The sequence below is a fragment of the Triticum aestivum genome, chromosome 7D, assembly GCF_018294505.1.
Source record: "Triticum aestivum cultivar Chinese Spring chromosome 7D, IWGSC CS RefSeq v2.1, whole genome shotgun sequence".
Classification (NCBI taxonomy): domain Eukaryota; kingdom Viridiplantae; phylum Streptophyta; class Magnoliopsida; order Poales; family Poaceae; genus Triticum; species Triticum aestivum.
In genome coordinates this window covers 411,506,313-411,531,994 of record NC_057814.1, presented here as the reverse complement: position 1 = coordinate 411,531,994, position 25,682 = coordinate 411,506,313, and the positions used below count along the sequence as shown (strand labels likewise).

Sequence of the window (25,682 nt, the reverse complement as noted above, 5' to 3'; positions counted from 1 at the left end):
TGACGGGAATGTCTACTCGTAGTAGAACACACATCGCCAAAAAAATACGAGCATTAGTGTCAAGTCTAAGCTTTGAACCCTGATGGGCTGAGGATATAAGTGTCATCCTAACCATTTAACCACAGATTGGTTCGCGCCTTGTTAATCTAATTTTGGAGTGTTTTCATCTTTCATTCATAAAACGGTGTCGGCTATCGAAACAGTTGTAACAAGTCTGCGGTGGGACTTTTCCACCAAGCCACCAATGTTGTCAAGCACTTTTTGCTATTTTTTTATCTCCTAATTCTGTCAATTTGACACATTCATAGCGCAAGTCTGCATACCTACTACCTAATTTAATTTCTATTTGTAAAATTTGATTTGATAGTGCTCTTTTCTTTTCCAGATGGCCTATGAATCTGGGTGCATTTTAGCTAGCTAGGTTCCCCACTTATTTTCCTTTTATCGGCAATTTTTACTCTTTAATCACTTTTTGCTTCCTTTTGTACATTTTATGGTTCCATATTACGCAACCATTACCTATATAGTGTGCCAAGATTTGGTTGATAATCATCAACTTAATTCAGTAGTGGCCATTACTGATAGATATGACATTTGTTGTCTCTGTATTCTATGCCACCATAAACAGCTACCTCCTTATCCAATAATCCACTTGTTGTGAGCAAAAGGCACCACTAACGCAAGAGCACATCTATCAAGTGTTGCATATTTAGATTTAGCCTATCCTCCCCACCCAATTTTTTTTGCCTACTCTAAATATCTTATGATCTGATCACCTCAAGCTACAAATTACATTTCGCCAGAAAACAACTTCTGCTTATATTACTACTAACTAGTCCTACTGATGTACGTGGTTAAAGTACAAAATAATTGAGTGCCGTATGCAACCCCTTTGATTTAATTTTGTTTCCCATTGAATCTGTAGGAGTTGAGCTATCATATTTCTTTCTTATAAATTTTATACTATGTATTAGTGGATTTATGACCGAAGAGGCATGCCTTTGCAATACATCATTTTCCCTATTCTCGTGGTTCCGAGTCTTTTGTTTATTTTTCCACAGGGATTTCCGAATCCCGGCAAGGATGGTTTCCAATATGATGAAATACAATCCTGCATATCTCCGTTCCTACCTTCTTGAATTTTGTAAATCGCAGAGTCACTTGGATTATGCACTGTTCTTCAATAATTTTAGTATATATCAATGTAAATCATCAACAAATATCCCTCGTAAAAAAGGAGTTCGATGATGGCCGTAGTAGTAGTACTACTTTCTGTCAGTTTTTTTAAGTACTAGTACTATACTATACTCCCTCAGTTCCATATTGTGGTGCGTATTTTTTTTTGAGAAGTCAACTTTGCAAAATTTGACCAAGTATATAGAGAAAAACTATTCATATCTACAATACCAAATATATAAAATATGAAACTAGTACATCTTATGATGAATCTATAATGAAATATGTTTGACATTCCGGATGTAAATGTTTTCTCCACAAATTTCATGAAGTTTGAATTTTCAAGAAAATCTATATGGACTACATTACGAAACGGAGGGAGTACTATAGAGTCAGGGAAGAAAACTAGAAATCAAGGAAATTAAACACTTAATACTGCCGAGCCCATGAAAATAGGCAGCCGGAAGGAGGTAGTGGGCCGTAATATAGCCCACTCGCCGCTTCCACAAGCGGCCCAGCATCAACTGCCCTTCTCTCTCTTCTTCTCCCCACTGGAGTCTGCATTTGGAGGGAGCGGAAGTGAAGTCGCGCGCCCAGTCCCCTCCGTTTTCCCGCCTTCCCCAAACCCTAGTCTCCGAGGCGATTTTCGATCCATCCCGCCGGAGAAAAAGACGACGGAGAGGATGCGTGGCGGCACGGTGCAGATCAACTGGCACGACCTGCAGCCGGTGCTCACCCTCGACTTCCACCCCGTATCCCGCCGCCTCGCCACCGGCGGCGGAGACCACGACATCAAGGTCCGCCATTCTCTTTTCTCTGCACAGGAGATCCGAATCTCGTGACTGTGCCGTGCCTCCTCGGTCCGGCCTGTGGCTGATTTTCTAGCTGGGGTTGCAAGGATAGTCCGTGAACTTCACGCCTCGACTTATCCCCTCCGATTTCATGGCGTTTGGCTTGCAGATCTGGGCGATAGCGTCGGATGAGTCGGAGGAGAAGCTCCCCACCGCTTCCTACGTCAGCAGCCTCTCGTCTCACAGCTCCGCCGTCAATGTTCTCCGCTTCTCTCCTTCTGGTAGGTGGTAACGTAATTTCACAATATCTTCAATGTCAGCGTAGGCAGCATCTATTTGTTATTTTCATTTCGTTTGAGAAGTTTCTTATGTTTTCTTTCCTGGGAAAAAATGAAGATAAAATAAACACTCAATGCATTTTTTGTTTGAATACGCTTAATTAACCCCATCTTTTGCACTGGTTACATACAGGTGAAAATCTGGCGTCCGGTGCTGATGGTATGTTCAATTTTGCACTGACACCTATTTGTTTCGCTGTTATGGAAGGCACCACTTCTCCCAATTCAATGAAGGAAGAAATTTATTGGTTATTCCCATACGGAGGGTTTGAAGTTTACAACATAACCAACACAATAGAAAACAGCCAGAAAAGTATCCACCACTCTGCTTGGTCCTGTAGTTAGCATGTTTGTCACGAGCTCTACTCAAAGGCATGCTTGTGTACAAGCACCACTTGGTTGAGCATTTACATCTGTTGTAGAAGTACAACTTAACTCGTCCTACTTGAAGCTATCGTTGTTGTAGCTAATTGATCGGGTGAATTTTGTGTGTCCTAGGTATGTAAACTGGTTTCTTCGGTAATTTGCATCTGATGGTTTAAATTTGACCGAGAAAAGTAGGAAAATTTCTACTGCGGCATTTGAATTATATTTACATGTTTGGTTGTACAAGTTAGGGTACAAAGTTCTACAAAACCAAGACCAAGCTGGAAAGCTGCTGAACTCTGTTCAGCCAATCACCAAATTAACCTGGCATGTCTGTAATTTCGCTCCCATCTCTCAATAGTTAGGTCTTAATTGTTGAACATGTTATTTCCAACAATCTGTATGCACCAAGGTGCTAGTTTGCAACCTTTATAACTCAAGGCACTCTAATATTTCATTGAGATCATGAAATGCTTCACACACCAGAGATTAACAGTTATATTGAGAGAATAATTCTTGCGCCTTTGTGTGACAGGTGGTGGTATTATCCTTTGGACATTGCACTCCACTGATGATGGCGAGGCTTGGAAAATACACAAATCCTTATTGTGAGATATACCATCTGAAAATAATGGTTCCTTGAAGCAGCACTCTTGTTTTGATGCATGCTCAATTATTTTGGCCTTGTTTGTATGGCAGGTTCCATCGCAAGGATGTTCTTGACCTGCAGTGGTCGAGTGATGGGTCATACCTTGTTTCTGCTTCAGTTGACAACAGTTGCATAATATGGGATGCTAATAAAGGTAATTCCTACCAAAAACAGGTGATTCGATGTTTCCACCATCTTGGCTTCTGTATCATATGCTTGATATGCAACATCATTCTCAGGTGTGGTGCAACAGATGTTGGAAGGCCATTTGCATTATGTTCAGGGGGTGGCATGGGATCCTCTGGGTCAATATATTGCCTCTTTGAGCTCTGACAGAACTTGTAAAATTTATGCAAACAAGCCTCAAGGCAAATCCAAGAATACAGAGAAGATGAACTTTGTTTGCCAGCATACACTAGTGAAGGCAGAACTTCAAAATCATGACGAGTCTAAGGTTCGTCTGATGTACTTTAACTGCTACATCCTTTTGATGTGCATTGAACAAGTAAGATAATCCTTTATCTTGCAGCCACCAGTTAAAACTCATTTGTTTCATGATGAGACATTACCATCTTTCTTCCGGAGGCTGGCATGGTCACCGGATGGGTCTTTTCTGGTACTGCCAGCAGGTATAATTATTTTACCACGTGCACACAATTTAGCTCACCTTCACCACATTCTCTATCCCATTAACAAGTTTTGCTCTCTTCTTTATCTTAACCAGGCCTGTGCAAATACTCATCTGAAGTGATCAACACTGCCTATATTTTGTCAAGGAGAGACTTGTCAAGGTAGCACATTTAATACTTGAAATAACATCTCTATGATCCCACCTTTAAAATAAATGACTCCATCCTTTGAGTTCAGCTGGTACCTACAGTAACATAATGTAAAAAATAAAGCATTAAATAAGCTCTATCACTGATTTGTTCCTTCACATTACACGAACATCCAATCAGAAGTAAAGTTGAAGAAGGCTGTACATAATTTCACAGGCGCTTCTGGAAATTAGATCGACTTGCTTCATCTAAAAGTCAGTTATAGAATGGAACTAACATTCTAACCTTTGAGAGCTCTTTGATTCCCTAGTTGTCTTAGAATGCTATAAATAATTGTGTGGTTTCTGGATACACGCTAAATTTTTAGTATCTTATTTCTTGAGCGTATAACTTATTCCAGTATACATAGTTTTGTAGTTCGTTAGGATACTAATTTGTTTGGCCCTGCAGGCCTGCAATACAACTCCCTGGTGCAAGTAAAGCTATAGTAGCAGTTCGTTTTTGCCCTATTGTTTTCACCCTACGTGGTTCTCAATCAGGTAGCTTCATTGGCTTGCAACCCCGCTAGGAGGTTCTCATGGTGTTACTGATCTGTTACAGTGAAATTGAACTACTTCTGTACTGTTGCAGAAGGTTTATTCAAGCTTCCTTACCGAGCTGTTTTTGCCGTTGCCACTTTCAACTCTCTGTATGTCTATGACACCGAAAGTGCTGCTCCAATTCTAATACACGCTGGTCTACATTATGCCGCCATTACGGATATTGCATGGTGAGTACAACAACAGTTTTTTGCTTCTAGAGTCTTCTCCATTTGTTAAACAGGAACTCAGTCTATTTGGCATTCCTACTGGAACTAGAAATTTATCTTTTCCTTATTCTGCCAGGTCTCCTGATGCGAAGTACTTGTCATTGTCATCGCGAGATGGTTACTGCACTATTATTGAGTTTGAGAATGAGGAACTAGGGCAGCCACATGCCCTCTCAGGTATTTTCTATATATTCCCTTTTCTGTCTTCTCTCATTCTGGGAGGGCGGTTTGCAGACAGTTTCTTATCATGACCCCAATGATTGGTGCATCTTACCTTATGATGCAACAAAGGTTGACGAGTTGACCAGTCGACGAGTCGTTCCGAGGCTGACTCATAGACTATGCGTGACTAATCGACACTAGTCGACACTGAAGTTCCGACTCATAGACTAGTCGACACTGAAGTGTAGTCGACCCTGGAGTTGAGACTCATAGACTAGTCTTGACTAGTCCTTGGACTCGTAATCCATGGATGCAACTCCCTTTGATTCATGGTTTAAGACAAATGTGCATAATTTTATGCTGCTAGATGCTAGTAAGATGGACAGTTGTCCATCATGGCATGCATTTACTTGAAAATGCTCTTCTAACAGTTCAATTTTCTGAAAATCTCACAGGAAAAAAAGAAGTTGCAGAGGGAAATGTCACATGCAGAAATACCAAGCCACCAACAGTAGATAGCATGGAAGTTGATGTCAGTACCTGCAAAATTAAGAAGTCAGGCAGCCCCGTGGGTACAGTGACACCTCCACCAGTGTTGGTCGAAAATATCACATTGAGTAAGCCTACTTTGAAGCAATTTACTCGCGTTGCAATCAACTATGTGGCTGAATTGGTTAAGATTATGACATCTTGTGTAGTACTGGACAATCACTTTTACGTTAAGTGTAAGAAATTTTGTTTGTGCCCATGTTCTCCTTCAGCTCTAGCCCCAGAATTTCCCTTCTGATCATGGTACACACGGAGGAACCACATGGAAGAATGGTTTTGTTTCTGAACACATTTAGTTATGAGTAACATGCAACCGCTAGCTGTTCTGACATTGGTCATGTGTAATTTTGTTAAAATAATTCCTACCACACACATAAGTCGGCCATACACAATGCCAACAATAACAATCACATTTAATAGACCAAATAGTCTTCCAGTGTGTTTATTTCAGTTAAGTGTCAGTATATACGCTCATATGAAAATTGTATATGCATCAAGGACCATCATTCTAAACAGGGTAGTAACTCTGCTTAATAGTCTAATAGAGAGTTTCAGTCTGAATCTGCATCCTGCATACATTGGCTATCTTTTTTCCTTCTTGCATGCACTTTCCCTGTGGCGACCGTCCTTTCATGGTTATTCTTCTATACTCTTCAGGAATGAAGGAAGGAAATGTGGCCTGTGAACATGCAAAGCCAAAGGCAGACAACATGGACGTTGATGTTGGTGCCAGCAAAGCTAAGACGGAAGCCAGTCCTATGTCTGTAGAAGTGACACCGCCACCAGTGTCAGCCCAGAAGAGTGCATCGAGTAAGCCTACTAAGAAGCGAATTACTCCTATTGCAATTAACTAAGTAGCAGAAGTAGTTAGAATCATGATATCCTTTGTATTGACAACAAGTACTGGAAACTACAAATTAGGTTACTGTGTAAAGAAATGTAGCCTGCTGCTGTTTTCACCTTCTGCCGTAGTCCCAGAAATCCACTCTGCTCATGGCACGTATGGATCAATTTTATGGGCAGAAAGATCATGTCTATTTGCGAGCACATTTTGTTAAGAAGTAATATTTGCTAAGTGTCTTTTCACTGTTTGTTGTGTGATATTTTGTTAAGGAAATCCATTCATAGACATAAATTGCTCATATGTATACTTATTCGCTAAGGGTCTTTTCACTGTTTGTTCTGTGATATTTTGTTAAGGAAATCCATTCATAGACATAAATTGCTCATATGTAACTGTTGACAACAATAGTTTGCATATCGATTCAATCAAATTGGGTCTCTGACGCCCTTATTTCAATCACACGAAAGAAGATACAGTCTTTATCAAAATAATAAATGCATGAAATCAGCGTGGGTATGGATTTGATCATTGCCTCGAGCTGCTGAAGTGTCATCAGTGCAGGCAATCTTGGGCAGATTGTGCCATCGTCTTAGAACTTGGTAATGCGTGCCTTTGATTTTGCAGACGATTCTTTGTTGTCTGCCTCTTCAAACCTGATATCTTCATCTTCTGAAAGGACCTCAATCTTCTCGCCGTGGGGCCCTGACTCGATCTTCTCATCAGCATGGATGTGTCCGGTGACGTTGATGACCTCTGAATCCTGCTTTGCTTTGCTCTTCTGTTTCTTGTTCCACATCCAAGCGTTGTGGTTTCCTGCTGTGGCTGTGCCCGACTCTTTGCCGACGGCCTCTGATTCCTTAACCACCTCTTGGAACTTGACGTCCTCGTCAACTGTCAGCCTGACGGCCTTGGATCCCCCAGGGCCTGACATGGCCGATTTGTGGACATGGACATGGTCGCTGAAGTTCAGTACCTCTGCCTTCCTTTCTGTCTTCCTCTTCTTTTTCTTGTGCAAGCAGAAGGCAGCTAGGCATGCAAGCAGGAGGAGCCCGCCTAGGGAGACGAACACCACGATGATGACCATGTGGTGTGGAGGGCTAGGTGGAGGTGTTGGTGGGCTGATATGTGGCGGAGGTGGGGCTAGTGGGCGTGGTGGAGGTGGGCGAATGGGCGGTGATGGTGGGGGTGGAGCACGACGAGGTGGCGGTGGTGAGGGTGGAGGTGGAGCACGGCGCGGCGGCGGTGATGGTGGCGCACGCCGGGGCGGAGGTGGTGGCTGAGTTGGTGGAGGTGGAGCACGACGTGGAGGAGGAGGCTGGGTTGATGGCGGGGGAGCACGGCGTGGAGGCGGCGGGGGTCGAATGGGTGGCGCAGGCTGTCGTGGTGGTGGTGGGGCTTGAGGGCGCGGCGGGGGTTGAACGGGTGGCGCAGGCTGTCGTGGCGGTGGTGGCGCTTGAGGGCGTGGCGGCGGCCTTGGACCAAAAGGGCTTGGTGGCGGCCTTGGACCGAAAGGGTTTGGAGGAGCGTAGGTGTTGGGTGGAGGGAAGAAGGGGAAGGGGAAACCGAGGCCTGGAGGGTTTGGGTTGAAAGCCATTGCCGGATGAGCTAGTTGATGATGCTCGCTCTGGGACAATGCTGCTGCTGCTGTAGGTGTAGTGAGAGGAGATGGTGCAGTGTGTTGTGGTGGTGAGCATGAACATGCATGTGGTTATATATGTGCGTGTGTTGTGGGAGGGAAAGAGACGAGGAGTGTGATGTGGTTTGAAGATTTGAGTGACTTGGCTGCAATGCTACGGCTTGAGCTGGGGTACGTTGCTTCTAAACAATCCGTTCCTTGGCATCAAAGCCCATGTAGCTGGCCGGCGGCCCTTGCTCTCTCTTTTTTGCCACTTTGGTCCTCATTGGTAGATCCTAATGAAATCCTACCTACACAGCCACACTACACGCCGATATGTGTATCATTCATGGCTTTATTCCGAATTAGCGTAGCATATAGATCATCATCATCTTGTTTTTTTTTTGGAAATGGAGGTATATCCCCGGCGTCTGCATCATGATGATGCATGCGGCCCTCTTATTAAAAATCCAGAAAGTATTAACGTAAAGGTCTTACAGCTCGTAAACGGAGCAAAACAAAGTACATAAACCGGAAAATTACAAGCGGACAAAGACAACCGATACGGTAATAATAAGGATAAGCTCTCTAGACTCCTATCCTGTTATGCGAACGCCATCCGAACCGGTTGAATATAACCCGAGCCACCATCTCCCATTGGTTGCACCCAGTAATCAAAGGCTCCCTGGAGTCCATAGGAGTGAGTAAGGACCACGTACGGATCCAAGCTGTAACTCTGAAGATAACCTGCAAAAAAGTTAAGTTATGTTGTCTGTTAAAAATCATATCATTTCTGCAGTTCCATATAGCCCATAATAACGCACATATTCCAATCCGAATACGAGCTGCCGTGATCTGTTCAACCCTAGCTAACCACGTCCCAAACAAAGACACAATATCTACTGGAGGATTGATATTAAAGGCTATATGAATCGTTCTCCAAAGTAACTTGGCAAGTGGGCATTCAAGGAATAAATGTTGTATTGTCTCATCCTGAGCACAAAAACAACACCGCGAATTGCCGACCCATCGCCTCTTAAGTAAGTTGTCCTTTGTGAATATTACTTGCTTGTGGACAAACCACATAAAAATTTTAATCCGCAAAGGAACCTTAACCTTCCATATATGTAGTGACCGTGAGAGAGGGCCAGAATTAATCAGATCCGTATAAAAAGATTTCACCGTAAATATCCCATTTTTAGTTAACTTCCATTGTGTTGAGTCCGGCATGTCGGAGAGTCGAACTTCAATCAATCTCCGAACTAAGAAAGAAATAAAGAAAGATGTATGTATAGTTTGATTGTAGCTCTTGTGATTATTTTGGCCAAGTGGCCACACCGTAGATCCTTTGATTTCCGTCCAGGTCCAGACGTTGTGCGCTGATGACATCCCATCAGCCTAACATCATCTCCTGCTACTGAAAGATATAGCTTGTAAGCATGCAAAAACCGCACATCAGATACTTGAGTGTGTTGCAAGGCCATCTTCCGAAAGACCACGAGTGGCACTATGCCCTCCAGGATTTCATGCACGATTCCTCACCTATCTATATCAGTTACAAAGCGACTCCGGCCGTGGGTGTGTATGTTCACATGTTGAGGCCGGGACAAGTCTTCCCTGATCTAAAACAGATCCGTTACTAAACGTGTGATTTCGGAAAGGAAGCGATCAGCGAGCACCCTTGCTACACCCCCAAGGAGCTCCTATTTCTGATAGGTGAATGCCGAGCTGAAACTGTGACGCTGATGTTTGGATGAAGATGGTCTAACTGACACGACAATTGTTTCTGAACGTTTTGCTGAAGTTTACTTGAGAAATGGTATCTCAGGGCAGGGCATGTACTCAGATTTTTTTTGTTGTTGACATTTTTCTCCCGCATCTCTACTCTACATATCCTCAGTAAAGTTGTTGAACTATATCACGATGAGTTCGCCTGCTTCATAATCTCTTGCAGTAATACAATGCAGATGTAGAGAAAAAAATTGTAGGTAGTCGAACAATAAGGGGCAAAAATTGATCAGACAAACGAAACGATCTGAATCCACGGCCATGCAAAATCCAGATTGAGAATCGTCTGGCGTCATGGTTTTTTGACAGTTTGGCTCACGTCATGTTTTTACGCAAGAGTTCATCACTTACTTTATTTATCTTTTTCGGTGGATCACTTATTTTGTCTCGACACGAAATCACGAACAGCAACTCAAAAAATAAAATCACGAACAGCTTGCTAAAAAACGAGGCAAGCCCCAGCTCAAAAAAGGGAAAAAAAGCGGCAAGCCCCAGCTCATTTTTTTGAGCAAAAGCCCGAGCTCATAAAAAAGGAAAAAAAAGCGGCAAGCCCATCACAGTGGCACATCATTAATTACGTCTTCGGCCTGCTTGGCCCAGCTAACAGCATCGTACCCGAGTTTCAAAAAAGAAGAAGAAGAAGAAAAAACAGCATCGTACCCCTAGGAAAAAAAAAGCTAACAGCATCGTCTTCCTTCCCGCCGGCCACCGCACGAACTTTGACTCGAGAAGATCAGAACGATAAGCGGTAGCGCGTTCGACGCGTTCAAGTCGCGCGTGCCGGCGGCGTGCAGCCCGCGGCTGTACATCACGCTGGCGCGCCGGCCTCCCCGGCACGCGCCGCTTACACCGCCGCACGCTGGAGGCCATGCGTCTCCGCCGTTACCACCGCACCGTCGATCACCTCACCGTGCCCCCCTCCTCGCCTCCTCGGCATTCCCACCCAGTTAAAGCGCCTCGTCGCCGTTGAGACCCAGGAGATGCACGACGCGCGGAGGCACGCCGACGAGCTGCGCCGCGCGCCCAGGCCGCCGCTCGTCGTATCGCACCATCGTCCGATGCCGACCGCGCAGCAGCCTCATCCACTCATTCTGATAAGCTCCTTCCTCTATGGATTCTCGCTCTTGTCTCGTCTTCCCCATAAGAGAAGAAATGTCTTGATTGTCTTGACTGCTTGCGCGTGCGGTGTTTGATGCAATGCTTCCCTCAAAGGCCTGCTTCCATGAGACTATGATTAATGTTTTTGGTGTTACCGTTTGGTACTTTGATCATCTGTTGGGAGCAAATCACTTGATGTGTGCCCAAAGCCGTGAAAACTCTACAAGATAGAACTCTGAATTCTTTAGTGTAATTGCTTGAAGCCATGAACTCTACAAGATATGCAAAAGTGCTGTAAGTTGGAGAATGCAATTGCTGAAATCGATTTTAAACATGAGAATGTAATTCCAGAGTCTTCGACGCAAGTTTAGACCTGATTTAGAATGCATCTTATTTCTGGTTATACACTTGTAAGCTAACTAACTTTCAAAGCTAATTGCTCCGTATGATGGGCTGCTAGAGGCACTTTTCTAATTTTTGTGGCTACTATACGTAGGCATATGAAATGTTCTATGCTTAAATAATCTCGTGATGTTAACATAGAACACATTTCACACTAGATCTGAATGACTACCTTGTAAAATTTGGACAGCTTTTGTGTCAGATGTTTGATGTAAACATCTTAAAAAGTGCTGTACATGACTGGTGGCCATCACTAAAAAATAAAAAAGTGTGAACAAGTTTCGTACATCTTGTTGTGAACTAGACATTTGCTGAAATCCTTAGTCGATGATATTTTCTTTTAATTATTTGGGTGTCTTCGGACTATCCTGGTTTAATGAGTGGTTGCTTCAATGAGATCTTCTGATTCGTGTGTGAAAAAAAACATGGCATTAATATGGTAGAACAGAACTGAAAAAATGCGCATTAGGTCGTCAGATGAAAAAACAGAAGTGCAGCCAGGGAAATTTCATTTCAGACAACTTCTTTTTTTGACAAAGATTTCAGACAACTTCTATTATTGACGAATGACATTGAGACAATATATGAGAAAGAAGTGCAGCCAGAGGAATGCCATTTACAACTTCTATTCTTGACAAATGACATCGAGACAAGATATATGAGAAACATTGATAAGTTTTGGGAGTATGACTCTAGGTCTAGGAGTGTTTGCAAAGATCGGAAAATATCAAGTTAGTAACATATGTATTGCAGTCACCCTTCTAGTAAACAATCATTTTCTTTGGTTGCGCAAAGCTGGGATAATCTTTCTTACATATCTTATGAGTTGTAACTATATAATGTTGAAGGCATGCTCTTGAAGGAATGTGTAGGATAGAAAGAAGTAGCAAGACGAATAATATTGTAGGCTAGCTGACCCTTCTGCAAAAGGGACATGTACATACAGCGAATACATCAATTACCGGACATTCTGTTTCGTCAGTGCTGATGGCATGCCGATCAGAATCCAAACGGTTGAGAAGGAGAGGGATCGTCATCCTGAGATGCTATGACCATTCGACCTCAGGAGTGTATTACTAGCCATCCTAGTGCAGTTGGAAATCAGAGTCCTAATTCAGTGTTTGTTTTCTTGCATTATGTTTACATCTTTGCTTGGCTTTACGTTTATATTCCATGACATCAATAATGAGAACTTGCATTGGTTAAACAAAAGATATACATAGATTTACCATTTCCAATTTGTGAGTTTATCTATAGCAGTAACAATTGTAGTGACCAAATTTCCCAAGCATCTTAGGAGATGTGTAAACAGAAAGACGCCGATTTTGAAGCGCCATGGGGTCCAATTTACTGAAATTTCCTGAAGTGCCACGGTCTTCTCTAAATGAATCGAACCATCAGAAACTGTAATCTGAATTTCTTGTGTGCTGTCTATTCCATGCACAGCAAAGGGAATTACTAGGTTGGATCGTAATCGCCAAGTGGCAATAACTTCTTGCTTGAGTTTTCAAAGTGAAACTCCATTGTATTGGAATGATCTAATTGTTGTTTTGACATGCGCCAGTTTTGGTACCAAAAATAAGGTGCTGTTAACATTCGGCCTATACTTGCAAGATATGCTCTAGCCCAACAAACCTGAAGAATGCTATAAAAAGGAAAGAATTGAAGGATGGTCCTCGGCCGGTTTCCAATGAACACAGCCCCAAAGAAGACAAGTACCATATGCATATGGTCCATGGAACATGCAGTACGATTAAAAAGGCAGCCATGGATTTTACCTAGCGATATATGTAGAAAGAAAGAAAGGCGGGTGCCGATGTTGCCAATTCCAGTAGCTTGGAAAGGAGAAATGATGGTTTGTCTATGCAGCAAAGCAACTCAGTACAGCTCGGTAACGCTGGGTGCGGTGCGTCTTTCGTTCCTTGTTTCAGCTTGCTTGGGCGATGTCAGGCCAGGCCCTGCTACTTTTGATTAGCCTAATCGAGCTGCGCGATTTGGAGCTCCCGAATTTAAATGCCACCAAAAGGCCGCACAATCAATAACGGAAGGAAAGGTCTGACTATGTATGCTGTCCTTTCTGCGCTCGTTAAGGTATGTACTCTATTTTTTATGTTTATCGGCATGTCCTTCCTTCCTTAATTTGCAACGGCTTCTGACTACCGAATCTCTGAACGGAAGCGAACACATGGCAATGTCGTCGATCCATGGAGATGCCGGCACATTTATGAGAGCGATCGAGATCGAAGCCTAGTGAGAGTACCCAGAGCTACAAAAATCAGATTTCAAAGTTTGTAAAAGTTCCATTTTTGTTTGTGGATGTTCGCACCACATGTTTATACGATCCTCAAAATTTTCAAATCCAAACTCAATCTATACATATAGAAACAAAAAAAAGAGACAAATCTGGATGTGAATAATGTCTTTTGTGTTTTTGTCTTTTTATTATGACACTACTATTCTCGAAACAAGCTTTCGTCTTGCTTATATATATATAAAAAGCAACACACCAAAGTACACGGCCAATGTGCTCACGGGACCCTCATACAAATCATATCAAAAGATATAACACGAGCCAAGTACTAAACCCCCCTTGAAACTCTTTGCGGATGGTACGAGAGATCTTATTCGTGACTCGGGGCTGCATCGTATTTCGAACCCCCTGCAGCTCAGCGAAGTACAAGTACGGGGGCTGGATTCACGCTACATAGACCTTCAGCCGCTCAACAAAAACAAAGGCAGAAGGTCACCAGGCTTACGACCTAATCTAGTCGATCGAGTTCAGACAGGTCTTAACGTATGCAGAGAACTGATCCAGAGCTCGCGGCCAAAGTCAGTGCAATAGGGCACGAACCAGCATGCCGAGCTCACAAGGGGCCCTCGTCCACATGGCCAATGCTAACATGCGCATATTTGGTCGGGCAAGGGCGTTCTCCCAGCGGATATTAAGAAGTCATACAACACAACAATGGCAGGTTCTAAAAAACTGAATAAAGTCACATAGTACGATACATCAGTAATGTGGAACGGCGTGGAAACGGTCGAAGGCCGTTTGTCCGAGTAGTGCGTGATAGCCACTACGGAAAGGAACGATGTCGAAGATCAAGTCTTCGCTTCGGAAGTTATCGGGCAAGCCAATGACCACTTCCAGAGTTATAGTCCCGGAGCACCGCGCCTCGACGCCTGGTATGATACCCTTGAAAGTGGTATTGCTGGGTTTAATCTTTGATGGATCAATGTGCGTCTTTGTGACTGTGTCAGCATAGATCAGGTTGAGGCTGCTGCCTCTGTCCATAAGGACTCGTGTGAGGTGAAAACCATCCACGATGGGGTCGAGAACCAAGTCCGCCGTGCCTCCATGACGAATACTGGTCGGATGGTCTCGTTTGTCAAAAGTGATCGGACAAGCCGACCATGGTTATACTTTGGCGCTACGGGCTCTAGGGCGTTTACATCATGTAGCGGTCTTTTCCTCTCCTTTTTGGGGATGTGTGTGTGGTGTAAATCATGTTCACATCCTTTACCTCGGGAGGGAACTGTTTTTGGCCTCCATTGCTTGGCCTAGGGGGTTTGTCCTCATCCTCACTATGAGGTTGGCCTTTGCTTGAACTTCTGCCTATAATCTTGTCGGCTTCTTTATAACCCAATAGTTCCCGTTAGTGTGGTTCGCAGGTTTATGAGGTGTGCCATGAATTTGGCAAGGCCCGTCGAGGATTTTGTCCAACGTAGATGCGCCATCCCTGTTGCCTTTGAAGGGCTTCTTCTTCTGGCTGCCGCGTTGATTGCGGAAGCTGGCATGCAGAGTTGCCTCATCAGCGTCATCATTGTTGCCTTTATGGCGACGTTTGTTGCTCTTACCGCATTTTGGCTTTCCGTTCTCATCGCGTGCTTCGGAGGTGCCTGTGTCTCTGTTATGACCAGCGCTGTGAGCCAACCAGCTGTCTTCTCTTGCGCAGAACCGTGTCATGAGAGCGGTGAGAACCGCCATGGTTCTTGGTTTATCTTGTCCGAGCTGTCGCATCCATTCATCATGAACACTATATTTGAATGCAGCAATTACTTATGCATTCGGACAATCCACTATTTGATTTTTCTTGGTCAAGAACCGATTCCAAAATTTCCTGGCAGACTCGCCGGGTTGTTGTTTAATATGACTCAGGTCGTCAGCATCCGGGGGCTGAACATAGGTCCCCTGGAAGTTGGCTCGGAAGGTGTCTACCAGCTCCTCCCAGCTGCCTATAGAGTTTTTGGGCAAGCTGTTGAGCCAATGCCTTGTTGGTCCTTTAAGTTTCAGCGATAAATATTTGATGGCGTGGAGGTCATCTCCTCGGACCATATGAATGTGGAGAAGGAAATCTTCGATCCACACAGCCAGGTCAGTCGTTCCATCATATTGTTCGACGCTCACAGGTTTAAACCCCTCCGGGAACTGATGTTGCATGACCTCATCTGTAGGATACATCAGATGTGCCGCTCCTTGGACCCGAGCAACAGTTTGTCGGACGTCTGCCGCTGTCCGTGCCCGGAGGTCGTCCCGAGACCTATCATGCTTGTCAATCCATGCCTGATTTCTGGCCTGTCTAGTAGGCGTGTGGTCCTTTGATTCGTATATGGATCGTGGTGGGACAAGTTGGGCGGTCAATATGCATCACAAATCGTATTGTGCGGTAGATCAGATCGGATTTTTGTGCTCACGGCGGGGGATCTCGGGAACTTCTCGAAGGTCACTCCGTGGTCTATCCCGCCCCCGAGGAGGGCGATCCGGTTTATCAGTTTCATCTTGCTGACAAAGCAGGATGTTGTCCATTTCTTCCTCGAGTGCTGGAAGTAGACGACATCATGGTTAGGATTTATTTTGGTCCGCACGTCGCTGTTCGAGATCTTGCTCGGTTGCGAGGACCTCTACCCATTGGTCGTTGAGTGTATCTTGGTCGACTTTAAGCTTCTCCTGCCCTTGCTTGATGCTCCGGGCGGGGCAATGAGCCATCGGTGGAAGGCCTTCAAAGCGAGGATGTTCTTGGGGATGATGAACTCCGGGTTGAGGCTAATGTCCTCTTCTAATTCTGGGATATAGTTGCTATCATCGGGATCGTCGAGATCCTCATGATTTTCTGTAATGCTATTAGTCCAGTCAGGAATGGCTTCACCGCCCTTGGCCTGGTCTTTGGCACCATCGCCGGCATCATGGTCTTCGGCACCATCGGGGGTAGTGTTGTTACCTGGGGTACCATTGCCAGTATGGTTGTTACTGGCGTCCCCCCTATCGGTGCATTTATTGCGTTTTCGTCGATGTCTAGGGACATCCTTTTTGTCCTCCTTACCCTCGTCGTCCTTAGGTGTGTCTACCATCACTACAAAAAATCACTTCCGTGATAATATGTGTTTGTCACAGTAGGTCACGTTTTCTGTCATGCATGTACATCCATGATGATTTTATGACAGAATCAAGATTGTCATACCTGTGCTGTCGTAGAAGTGTTCCATGACAATACCAAAATTATCATCACGGAAGTGTCCACTTCCATGATGATAAATGGCGCGTCATGGAAGCGCTTTCGTCAAGGGTAACCGACACGTGCCATCCACCATAACGGGTCGCCGTTAAGCTATCGGGTTCCGGTTTGGATCCGATAACCCGTTAACAGCCCGGACCAATGGGGATTTCCACGTGTAAAATCATCATTGGCCGAAGGAAACACGTGTCGGCTCCTCGGTGGGCCAGATGTGGTCCATCCAATGGAGGAGACGTGCCTATGATACGTCGACACATGGCAGGGCCCAACAGAGGCCCATATAGGTAAAAAAGGTCGGCCCAGTCAAAGGCCTGTAGTATTTACTCAGGTACTAGTGGGCCAGCCCACTAATGGCCTGCTTAAACATGGCCCATTTACGGCCCAAAGCCAGATCTAGCCCATTAATTATTCATCGAGTATTTGGGCCCAATTACAGCCCAGTGACATTTCGGCCTGTTAGAGGCCCGATGTAGACATGGGCCCATTTCAGCTCGGTCTGTCTTTCGGCCTGGGAATGGCCCATGCTGCCCATGGGCCATATATGGTCCGACGCGACATCCGGCCCACTAACGGCCCGTGATCAAGGTGGCAACAGTTCAGCTCAACGTGACTTTGGGCCTGTTAAAGGCCTGTCGTATAATTCGGCCTGCGGATGCCTCTACTAAGCTTTCGACCTCTTAAAGGCCCATGATATCAGTGGGCCAACTAAGGCCCGAGATATGTTTCACCATGGTAATGACCCGTCATATAACTGGGCCAATAATGACCCGGTCTACATTTCAGGCTGCTAAAGGCCCGTGGACGACTATTGAAAATTGAGGCCCAACGTGCATTTCGGCCTGCAAAAGGCCCATGGTATCTTCTGGGCCGTAACAGGTCAGCAGAATATTCAGCTTGTTAATGGCCCGGAGCTACATGGGCCCAACTAAGCGTTGGGTCCACTAAAGGCCAAACTGATCTTTGGGCCGAATGTAGGCCCATGTAAGTTGTGGACCTGGCGCAAAGTGTGAAGGGCCCCAATGGCCTTTTAGGCGCAAGAAAGTTGCGAGCCGGCCCAATTGTGGCCTGCTAAAATGCGGGCCCGTTAGAGGCGAATGTTTCGGCCCGGTCGACTACATCAAATTTTCGCGGTTTTTTCCAGATAACAAATGATGGCATATACGGTAACTAGTAGGAATTAAGAACAAACCTACTCTATACAATAAAGAAATTACAACATAGTAACTTAGAAACCTACACTATACAATAAAGGATTTAGGGTATATTACATCCATGGGCATTGAAGTTCGCCACCAGTGATCATAAAGCGCAATGAAGAATCAGATTACAAAAACTGGGCGCCATTGCAGCGTAACAAAATAATACTGAACCAAGACCATTTCCAAGACAATTCAAGAAAGGTTAGCCTTGCGCGGGAGCTATGGCGCAAGCTACCGAGCAAGGCTATGAGATCGACCTAGCATGTCGGTCATAGCTTCCCGGTGTAGCTGTTTAGCAATGAGGTTCTCATTGGTGTTCTCCGCGATCTTCCTTAGAGATTGGACTTCAAGTCGAAGTTGAGTTGCAGAATGCCTTTCTGCTGGAACTTGAGACTGAAGAAGTCGAACTGATTCAGGCAGCGAATTCTATGAGCTTGTCTGACTACTAGTCTCAAGTAACTTGAACACTGCATCAAGACATGACTTTGGGGTTGTCTCGCTATCTTCAAGATGCTTTGCCTTCTTTGCTGCAATATATGTTGGGTTTGTCTCACAGCCTTCAGCAGACTTGTGCATGCCATCAGGCATATCACCCTGAAACAAGCAGAGAGATGACCGGTTTTGCACGTGTATAAACAAAGATGGTAACAGTGCTGTCAATTCCATCCAATTTCAAGTTAGAAAATAAAGAGTCAGTTCAAAATATCAATATCATAATTTGGCATTGTTCATATTGCGGGGAGCTTCACCACACTACTGGATTACCATGTCAAATAAATAAGCATAAATGAAGGGCAAAGACAATCATTGTATCTGTTTTGGTCAATGTGCATGGCATATTGTTCATATCATTAGCCACATTAGTAAGATAAAACAAGAGATGACAAGGTGCAAATGTGGGCTGCTTCACCACACACTGGATTATAGATCCACAAAAACAAGCGTACATATAGGGAGTATTGAGTAATGTGCATGGTATGAATAAGGAATTTGGTTTTACAATTGAAACTTGGAACTTACAGTTGTTGCAAACATGCATTTTGATAGAAACAGAAAACTAAACAACAGTTGACGATACAGAGTATGAGCAAATTAAACAACAGTTGAGGATAAAGGCTTTAGAAGGACTGACTTACATTAACAGTTAACACCGGCTTTATAATGCCCTTCTCCATGTCAAGGGAAGGATAACTGAAGAATTTTAGCACACAATCTTCTTCATAAGCATTGCTTGTAGTCTACATTTTGTAGAGAGTAATTATAGATATGATAATACTGGAAGGGATAGAGGATAATGAAGATAAGATACAGATTGATGCTACATAATCAACTACCAATCCCTGTAAGTACAAGCGTTACATGACAAAATGTACTGACAAGAGCAATGGGCTACACTTCTGCACTGACATTGTGTGTGTATTCAACTTTTTAGTAAGATTAAATATAGATCTGATATTTTTTAGTAAATGGTGGGCCAGGGAGATAAGATGCAGAATGCTACACAATGAACCAATCCCTCCTTCACATAATACAAGAGTGTTTTGTACACTGGTGTGTTGTACAAAATGCTCTTATATTATGGGACGGAGGGAGTAGCTGTTAATGTAAGTACAGTGATAGAAGACGTTCAGTCCTTACAAGAGGACTGTAGAGCTAAATCTCTTCAAAAGCATTGGGTTGATTCTAAATTTATGTAAGAGTCGATACAGATCTTATAATGTCCACCAAATGGAGGATAACAAGACTAACATGTGCAGTGATGCTACACAATCAACCAGCTATGAAAGTAAGTATGGACATACAGGGCAAGAGGTACTCACAAGAGCAATGCAGTGTGCAGTATAGTTGCGAGATTCTGTGGTCCCTTGAGAATGAATGTTCTTCTGCAAACATTTTTCGCACAAGTGAGACGGTAAGGCACATGCAGAAATGTAGTTCAAATTGTGATGCGATATCATAGACAATACCTTACGCTGCAGACGAGACCAATGTGTAACAAGATCATTCTAGTCACTGTCTAATAAATGTAGCACTGGAGACTTTACAGAAATTTTGTTTAGAGGCTTGCCATCGAAGTGCGCTTGCTTCACGTAGGAATGATACTTCATCAACAAGTGCTTGAAAAGTGCAACCAACCCTTGCTCGTCTTGACTATCCAGTTTGGTCCTCGCCTATTTAAAAGAATGAAATCTTGTGTCTTCTATCAGCAGAAACATATGCAGTAATTACCATGAATAACATTAATACATTACTTACACGTAAGTTGCAGAGGAAGATTGGAAATTGTTCTTTGTGTGTGGTATAATCTTTCCATGAAGGAAAGATGGGCACAAAGTTCCTGACAACAATATAAGCTTCGTCTTCTAAACTGGGAAGAAGTGGAACAGGGGTCCTATTTGCTGCAATTGGGGCTCTCTCTCGTTCGAAAAGGGATTTGGCAACTGGATTTGGTGTACTCTTTGCTGTAATGGGGGTTTTGCGTCGTAGAGCTGGTGCTATGTCACTAGCATCATCATACTGTTTGCTGCAGTTGGGGTCTGCTGAGTTGGGGCATCAGAGATGGCCAGTGTAGTAGGGCTAGAGTCTGCTAGAGTTGTGGCCGTGTTTTCTGGGTCTGGTGATATTGCAACTACACCTTATGGGCTATTTGATTTATCAGGTGTCACTACCTTTTTCAAATACTTTGTTCATGCTATTCCACATTAGCAATCGCCCTCTTCCTTTTGAACATCTAATACACAAGAACAACATTTGAACGGATAAATATGGTATGATGACAGATGGAATATGTACTGAAAATGGATAGGCAGGGCGTATTCACATACACAATGTGTAAACTAAGCTAATGGCAGTGCAACAAAGTAGAAGCAATGCAAAGCATCAGTTGCAAGATATGTGCGACCAATATAATCTTGGAAAGTTAGAGCAAGCACCTTGATGGGTGATTAAGATAGGGCATCTGCCTCTGACTCCTCCACTAGGGAGCTATATTGACTTAGGTCTCCCTCTAGCTCAGAATCATTGTTAGGATCATATTCTGAGCACGAATCTGTAGGTGGACATCGTTTGCATTGCATCCAGACTTGATTTCAGTCCCTCAATGCCAAGTTTGACAGTCATGGCATTGTCTGGTTTATTCTTTTCATGCGCACAAGCTCATAATCATTATGATGCTCTTCAGTATATGAGATTTATGAAAACATAAAAAGTAGTCATATTATCTATGGAATGCATTGTGGATTTAACTCGAAGAGTCTCCCTACAAACCCCTGCGTATACAAAGTTCATCCCCCAACCGTGCTGACCAGACCACACACAGAAATACAAACCTCTTATGTCTCTATAATAGGCGGACACACATTTCGAAACTAAAGTAGGAACATTAGAATCATATCAAATTCATATTTGAACAAATAAACTAAGGAATTATGAGTGGCATAATGTTTAGCTTCAAGGGTGGAGTGCTGGTAGTGCGACACAAAGCAAGTAGGTACATTGTATTCCATGTAAAATATCGTAGTCTATGTAAAAGGTGGATATGACCCTTTCTTTCTATACAATGCAGTGTTCGTTGCCTACGCATGATGGAAGAGATCACACAGAGAAATACTATTCACTCATGTCTGTGGTTCCAATATTTTGAAACAGGGTGGTCCACCTAAAAGAATATTGACAATAAATATGACAAGGCAAGCATAGAGGTAGTGAATCAATCATTACTTGTGAGCTTACTAGGACAAGTATGCAGAATTGTAACTGCAGTAAGAGACCGTCCAGAATCTGATTCAAGAAGTTGGTCTAGCACTTATTGTTTGCAACAAATCGACGTGAATAATTGGATATCATATCGAATGAGTAAGAAAGACAAGTAAAATTGTCAACAAACCTGGCCTGCAGTAGTAATCTGGGTCAATGTCACTACGACCAAAAATCCAACATGACTAGTGTCTGTTCCTTGGGCCGGAATTTTGAAACCTTGTGAACTTTAGAGGTAGTAAAGATTACTGAAATATCTAAACAATTAAGTGTAGGTAGCACTCAGTACACAACAAACCCTGATGACAGTCCTGCCTAATGAGTAATGAATCAATTAGAAAATGGGTGATGCAGAGTGGCTGCTGAGTGTTCAGGACGTATATCTTGATAAATCAGGCTGGCTTAGTGGGTGCTGCACGCCTGAGCCCTGAATGGACTGGGAAGGTAGGCACGGCGGCGCGCTCGGGTAGCGGTGACACTGTTGGGCGAGCGGCTCCTGACCTCTTGTTAGTCCGGCGTCTCCTCCTAGAGTCATGCCGTCCGAGGACGGCAAGTTGCCGGCGAGGCAGGCGGCTGGGGGCGAGTAGAGATCGGAAGTGCAACAGAACAGAGGGGAATCAGGGTCTGGGCCGACCCAAAATCCCAGGGTGGGCCGTGGTCCACCTTGGGCACCCTGTAGATCCACACCCCAGCGGCGTACATGCATTTTCGGAACTAAATTAGGAACATTTAGCTGACCAATTAAAGGACTCTATTTTAATAATATAAAATTCGTATTGAACAACTAAGTTTGTTTAGCTTGATGGGTGGAGCAGTGCTATTATGAGACGAAGCACGTAGGCTGATCGTATAGTGATCATAAAAGGGGGGAAACACTAAGCATGATCAATTAAACCCTATTATGACTGTGTCATGACAGATTTGAAGCTGCAAACCGCATAAATGCTACTTAGCAACCATTGTTTGTTTCGAACTAAGAACTAAATTGTAAGAGCTGAAAAGAAAGTATAGTAACCAAGTTATGATCTATTTTCTGGTTGAGATCAAAAAGTTGAGCAGATATGAAGTAGTACCACCTCTCTCGCGGTGTAGTGTAGGCATCGGGGGTGCGATGGCTGTCGGTGGTGTTGAAGCAGATCTGCGACGGTAGACGGGTGCATCGGGGGATAAGTCCTGTTGCCGTGGACGAGAAGGTCGTCGGAGCGGCCCCGGCAAGGAGGACGACGGCGCCGATGAAGCGAGAGGACGCGATGCAAGGCACCTGGTCCGTCGCCATGGATGAGAAACGTCCATCTCTAGCAGTGGACGGCGCGGTCTTGGTAGGCGCTCCGGCATGGTGGAGGACGACGACGATGGATGGGGTGGTGGACGGAAGAGGCTGGTGTGGGGACGGTGTATGAATGGGAAAATGGAGGGAGAGGTATGGGGAACCATGTTTTTGGGACACGCTTGTCCGAAATATGGCAAAGTTACGAACTTAGCCCCCGTTTAAAATTTGGACGTCTCGTCGATTGGGGATAGGACGGTAATCTCGCATCTCCCCAATATTTGCTCGGAGCGACTTCGGGCGAGGAGAGGGTGTTTTGGCGCCCACGGTTGGCGCCCATGGTGTATGAACGGGGCTAACATGTAGGGCGGTTGTGTCACGTCTGAGTGAAGTTACAAACCTACCCCGGTTAAAAATATCTGCCTACATCGATTTCGGTCGAGTCGAGTTTGTTTTGCCGCCCACCATGTATGAATGGGGAAATGGAGGGAGAGAGAGAGGTCTTTTGGACGATCTTGAATCAAATGTGTTTTGCCGCCCATGTTTGGTGCCCACCATGTCTGAATGGGCTCAGAGGCGGTCGTGTCATGTCTAACTGAACTTACTAACCTACCCCTATTGAGAGCAGTGGAAATCGGGCCGATGGATTGTCTGTGTAAGGGGTAGATAGTAAATTCCATCTCGCAAACACTGGCTTTAGGCAGCCGACATGGGAGTGGATATTTTGCCGCTTCTTTCAAATTTTGGGACAATAAGCATTCACGTTTACCCTAGCAACTAAATTCTAATCCATTTTGTATTCTTATACAAATCTTTATAAATCATTCTATGTTTTTTATATATCTTCAAAAGCACAGCAAAGATGTATTCCACTATCATATATGAATATGATTTACAAATGCCGATACTCGAATTCATAAGGCAGAATCTAGTTTAAGGTGAATTCGAATATTTGAAACCACTTTATGTCCAACCCAAGTGTAACATGTATGACACACGCAGCATATAGTGTACTCCCAGTTAGATATGTACACAAGCGATGTCTCAAGATTCAAAATACCGAGTCAATCAATCAATAATGTATAAAACTAATAGACATATAAACACTTATAGAGTATATGGATCAATAATATCAACTAACATACAAAAGCCAGGCTGCTGTACTTTTTTTGCTAGAAGAGCATCATTTTTTAGCAAAGCTAGTACAACATCTTGGCCCTTTTAGATGTGTGACACTTAAGGACTATCTACACTACTATTATTATTGAATGCACATTTAGCCTGATTGGCATATTTGTAGGTCTGACATAGCAATCAAAATGAAATGTCTCAGAGCCTTATCAATTAATACAGACTCGTGCTAAAAAAATTACAAACCAAAAACCAAAAAACAATTATTACACGATCTCTAAAACAAATGGTTTGATCGATTACATGAACAAACAACACAAAGGTTATTTAACGATGAAAAAACATTTCACCTATGATTTACCAAGTGGGAATTTAATTTCCTTTTTTCCTTCAGGACCTTAACAATGCGGTCAGTCTCAGCTTGCTTTGTTTTGAAATCCACCAAATATTTAATGGTTGTCTTGAGTACTGCTTGTGATTGTGCTGTTTGCTTCCTCAACATGTCAACTTCATCTCTAAGTGCAGAAGCAAAATCTCTTTCTACCAATAGTTTAGCCTCTAGAGCATCAACAGTCGGCAATTCATTATGCACGATTGGGCCGGTGCCACTGTTGTAGGATGATACAACGTCCATGGGGACCTTGCTCTTTGATCTTGGGCTAACCTGTTTTGCCATTAAAGTTCCGATTGGATTCCGAAAAGTTGAAGTTAGCAAAACATCTCAACTGAGAGTTAGAACAGCAAACCAGTTAAACAAACAAGGAATTAAAGAGTTTCGATTGGATGCTGAAAAGTAGTTATTAACATCATTTTAACCAGTTGCAGCAGCAAAGCAGTTAAACAAACAAGTTTTGCAAAATGTACCTATTGTGGAATTGGAGTTTCTCTTGGATCCTGAAAAGTTGAGTAGCCAGTAACGTGATTAGAGCAACCGGTTGCAGTAGCAAAGCAGTTAAACAAACAAGTTTTGCAAAAGGAACCTATTGTGGCATTGGAGTTTCTCTTGGATCCTGAAAAGTTGAGTAGTCACTAAGAGCAACTCTAGCAGAACCCGCATCCGGCCTCATCCCGCAAAATAACCACCAAAATGCGGGTCCGTGCGGAAAATCCCGCTCGAACAGACCCCGCAAAGGCGGCCGGCCCGCAAAAAAATTTGAGGGGCGCGGCAAAATCTCGGCCTCAACCCGTGAATACGCTGGTTTCCCCCTCGCCGCTGCGGTGCCCTGCATATAAGCGGAAGCAGTTGGTGGGGGGACATTTCAGCCCGCGCTTTCCCCACCAACCACCTCCCCTCTCCCCCTCGCCCCGCCGCCGGGCCGCCGCCCAAGATTCCGGCGAAAGCAGCCGGCAGGAGCACGCTGAAAGGCCGCCACACGCATGAGGCCTCCCCCCCTCCTGCGTCTGCGGGCTGGAAAGTTGCGGATCTGCGGCCCTTCATCGCGGGCCGCCAGATT

At 44.1% G+C, this 25,682-nt stretch overlaps 2 protein-coding genes and 1 pseudogene across 3 annotated transcripts; 2 read left to right on the top strand and 1 right to left on the bottom strand.

Moving 5' to 3' along the window:
• The first annotated feature begins 1,728 nt into the window (after window positions 1–1,728).
• Window positions 1,729–6,704, top strand: LOC123166025 (chromatin assembly factor 1 subunit FAS2 homolog). 2 transcript variants are annotated; one of them, XM_044583787.1, is made up of 13 exons: window positions 1,729–1,973; window positions 2,137–2,248; window positions 2,439–2,465; window positions 3,207–3,279; window positions 3,371–3,474; window positions 3,560–3,774; window positions 3,850–3,949; window positions 4,045–4,111; window positions 4,550–4,638; window positions 4,733–4,868; window positions 4,984–5,084; window positions 5,525–5,686; window positions 6,276–6,704. In XM_044583787.1, the coding sequence occupies exons 1-13, from the start codon at window positions 1,860–1,862 to the stop codon at window positions 6,470–6,472; spliced, it is 1,497 nt and encodes a 498-aa protein (XP_044439722.1). In that variant the 5' UTR covers window positions 1,729–1,859; the 3' UTR covers window positions 6,473–6,704. The 2 variants fall into 2 exon arrangements, with proteins under 2 accessions (XP_044439722.1, XP_044439721.1); XM_044583786.1 differs by having other exon boundaries at window positions 4,730–4,868.
• A 153-nt stretch (window positions 6,705–6,857) lies between these two features.
• On the bottom strand, window positions 6,858–8,198 carry LOC123166026 (protein TRACHEARY ELEMENT DIFFERENTIATION-RELATED 7A). The gene has a single exon (XM_044583788.1). The coding sequence runs from the start codon at window positions 8,054–8,056 to the stop codon at window positions 7,052–7,054; it is 1,005 nt and encodes a 334-aa protein (XP_044439723.1). The 5' UTR covers window positions 8,057–8,198; the 3' UTR covers window positions 6,858–7,051.
• Window positions 8,199–8,487: 289 nt separating this feature from the next.
• On the top strand, window positions 8,488–12,050 carry LOC123171129 (uncharacterized; annotated as a pseudogene).
• Window positions 12,051–25,682: the final 13,632 nt, after the last annotated feature.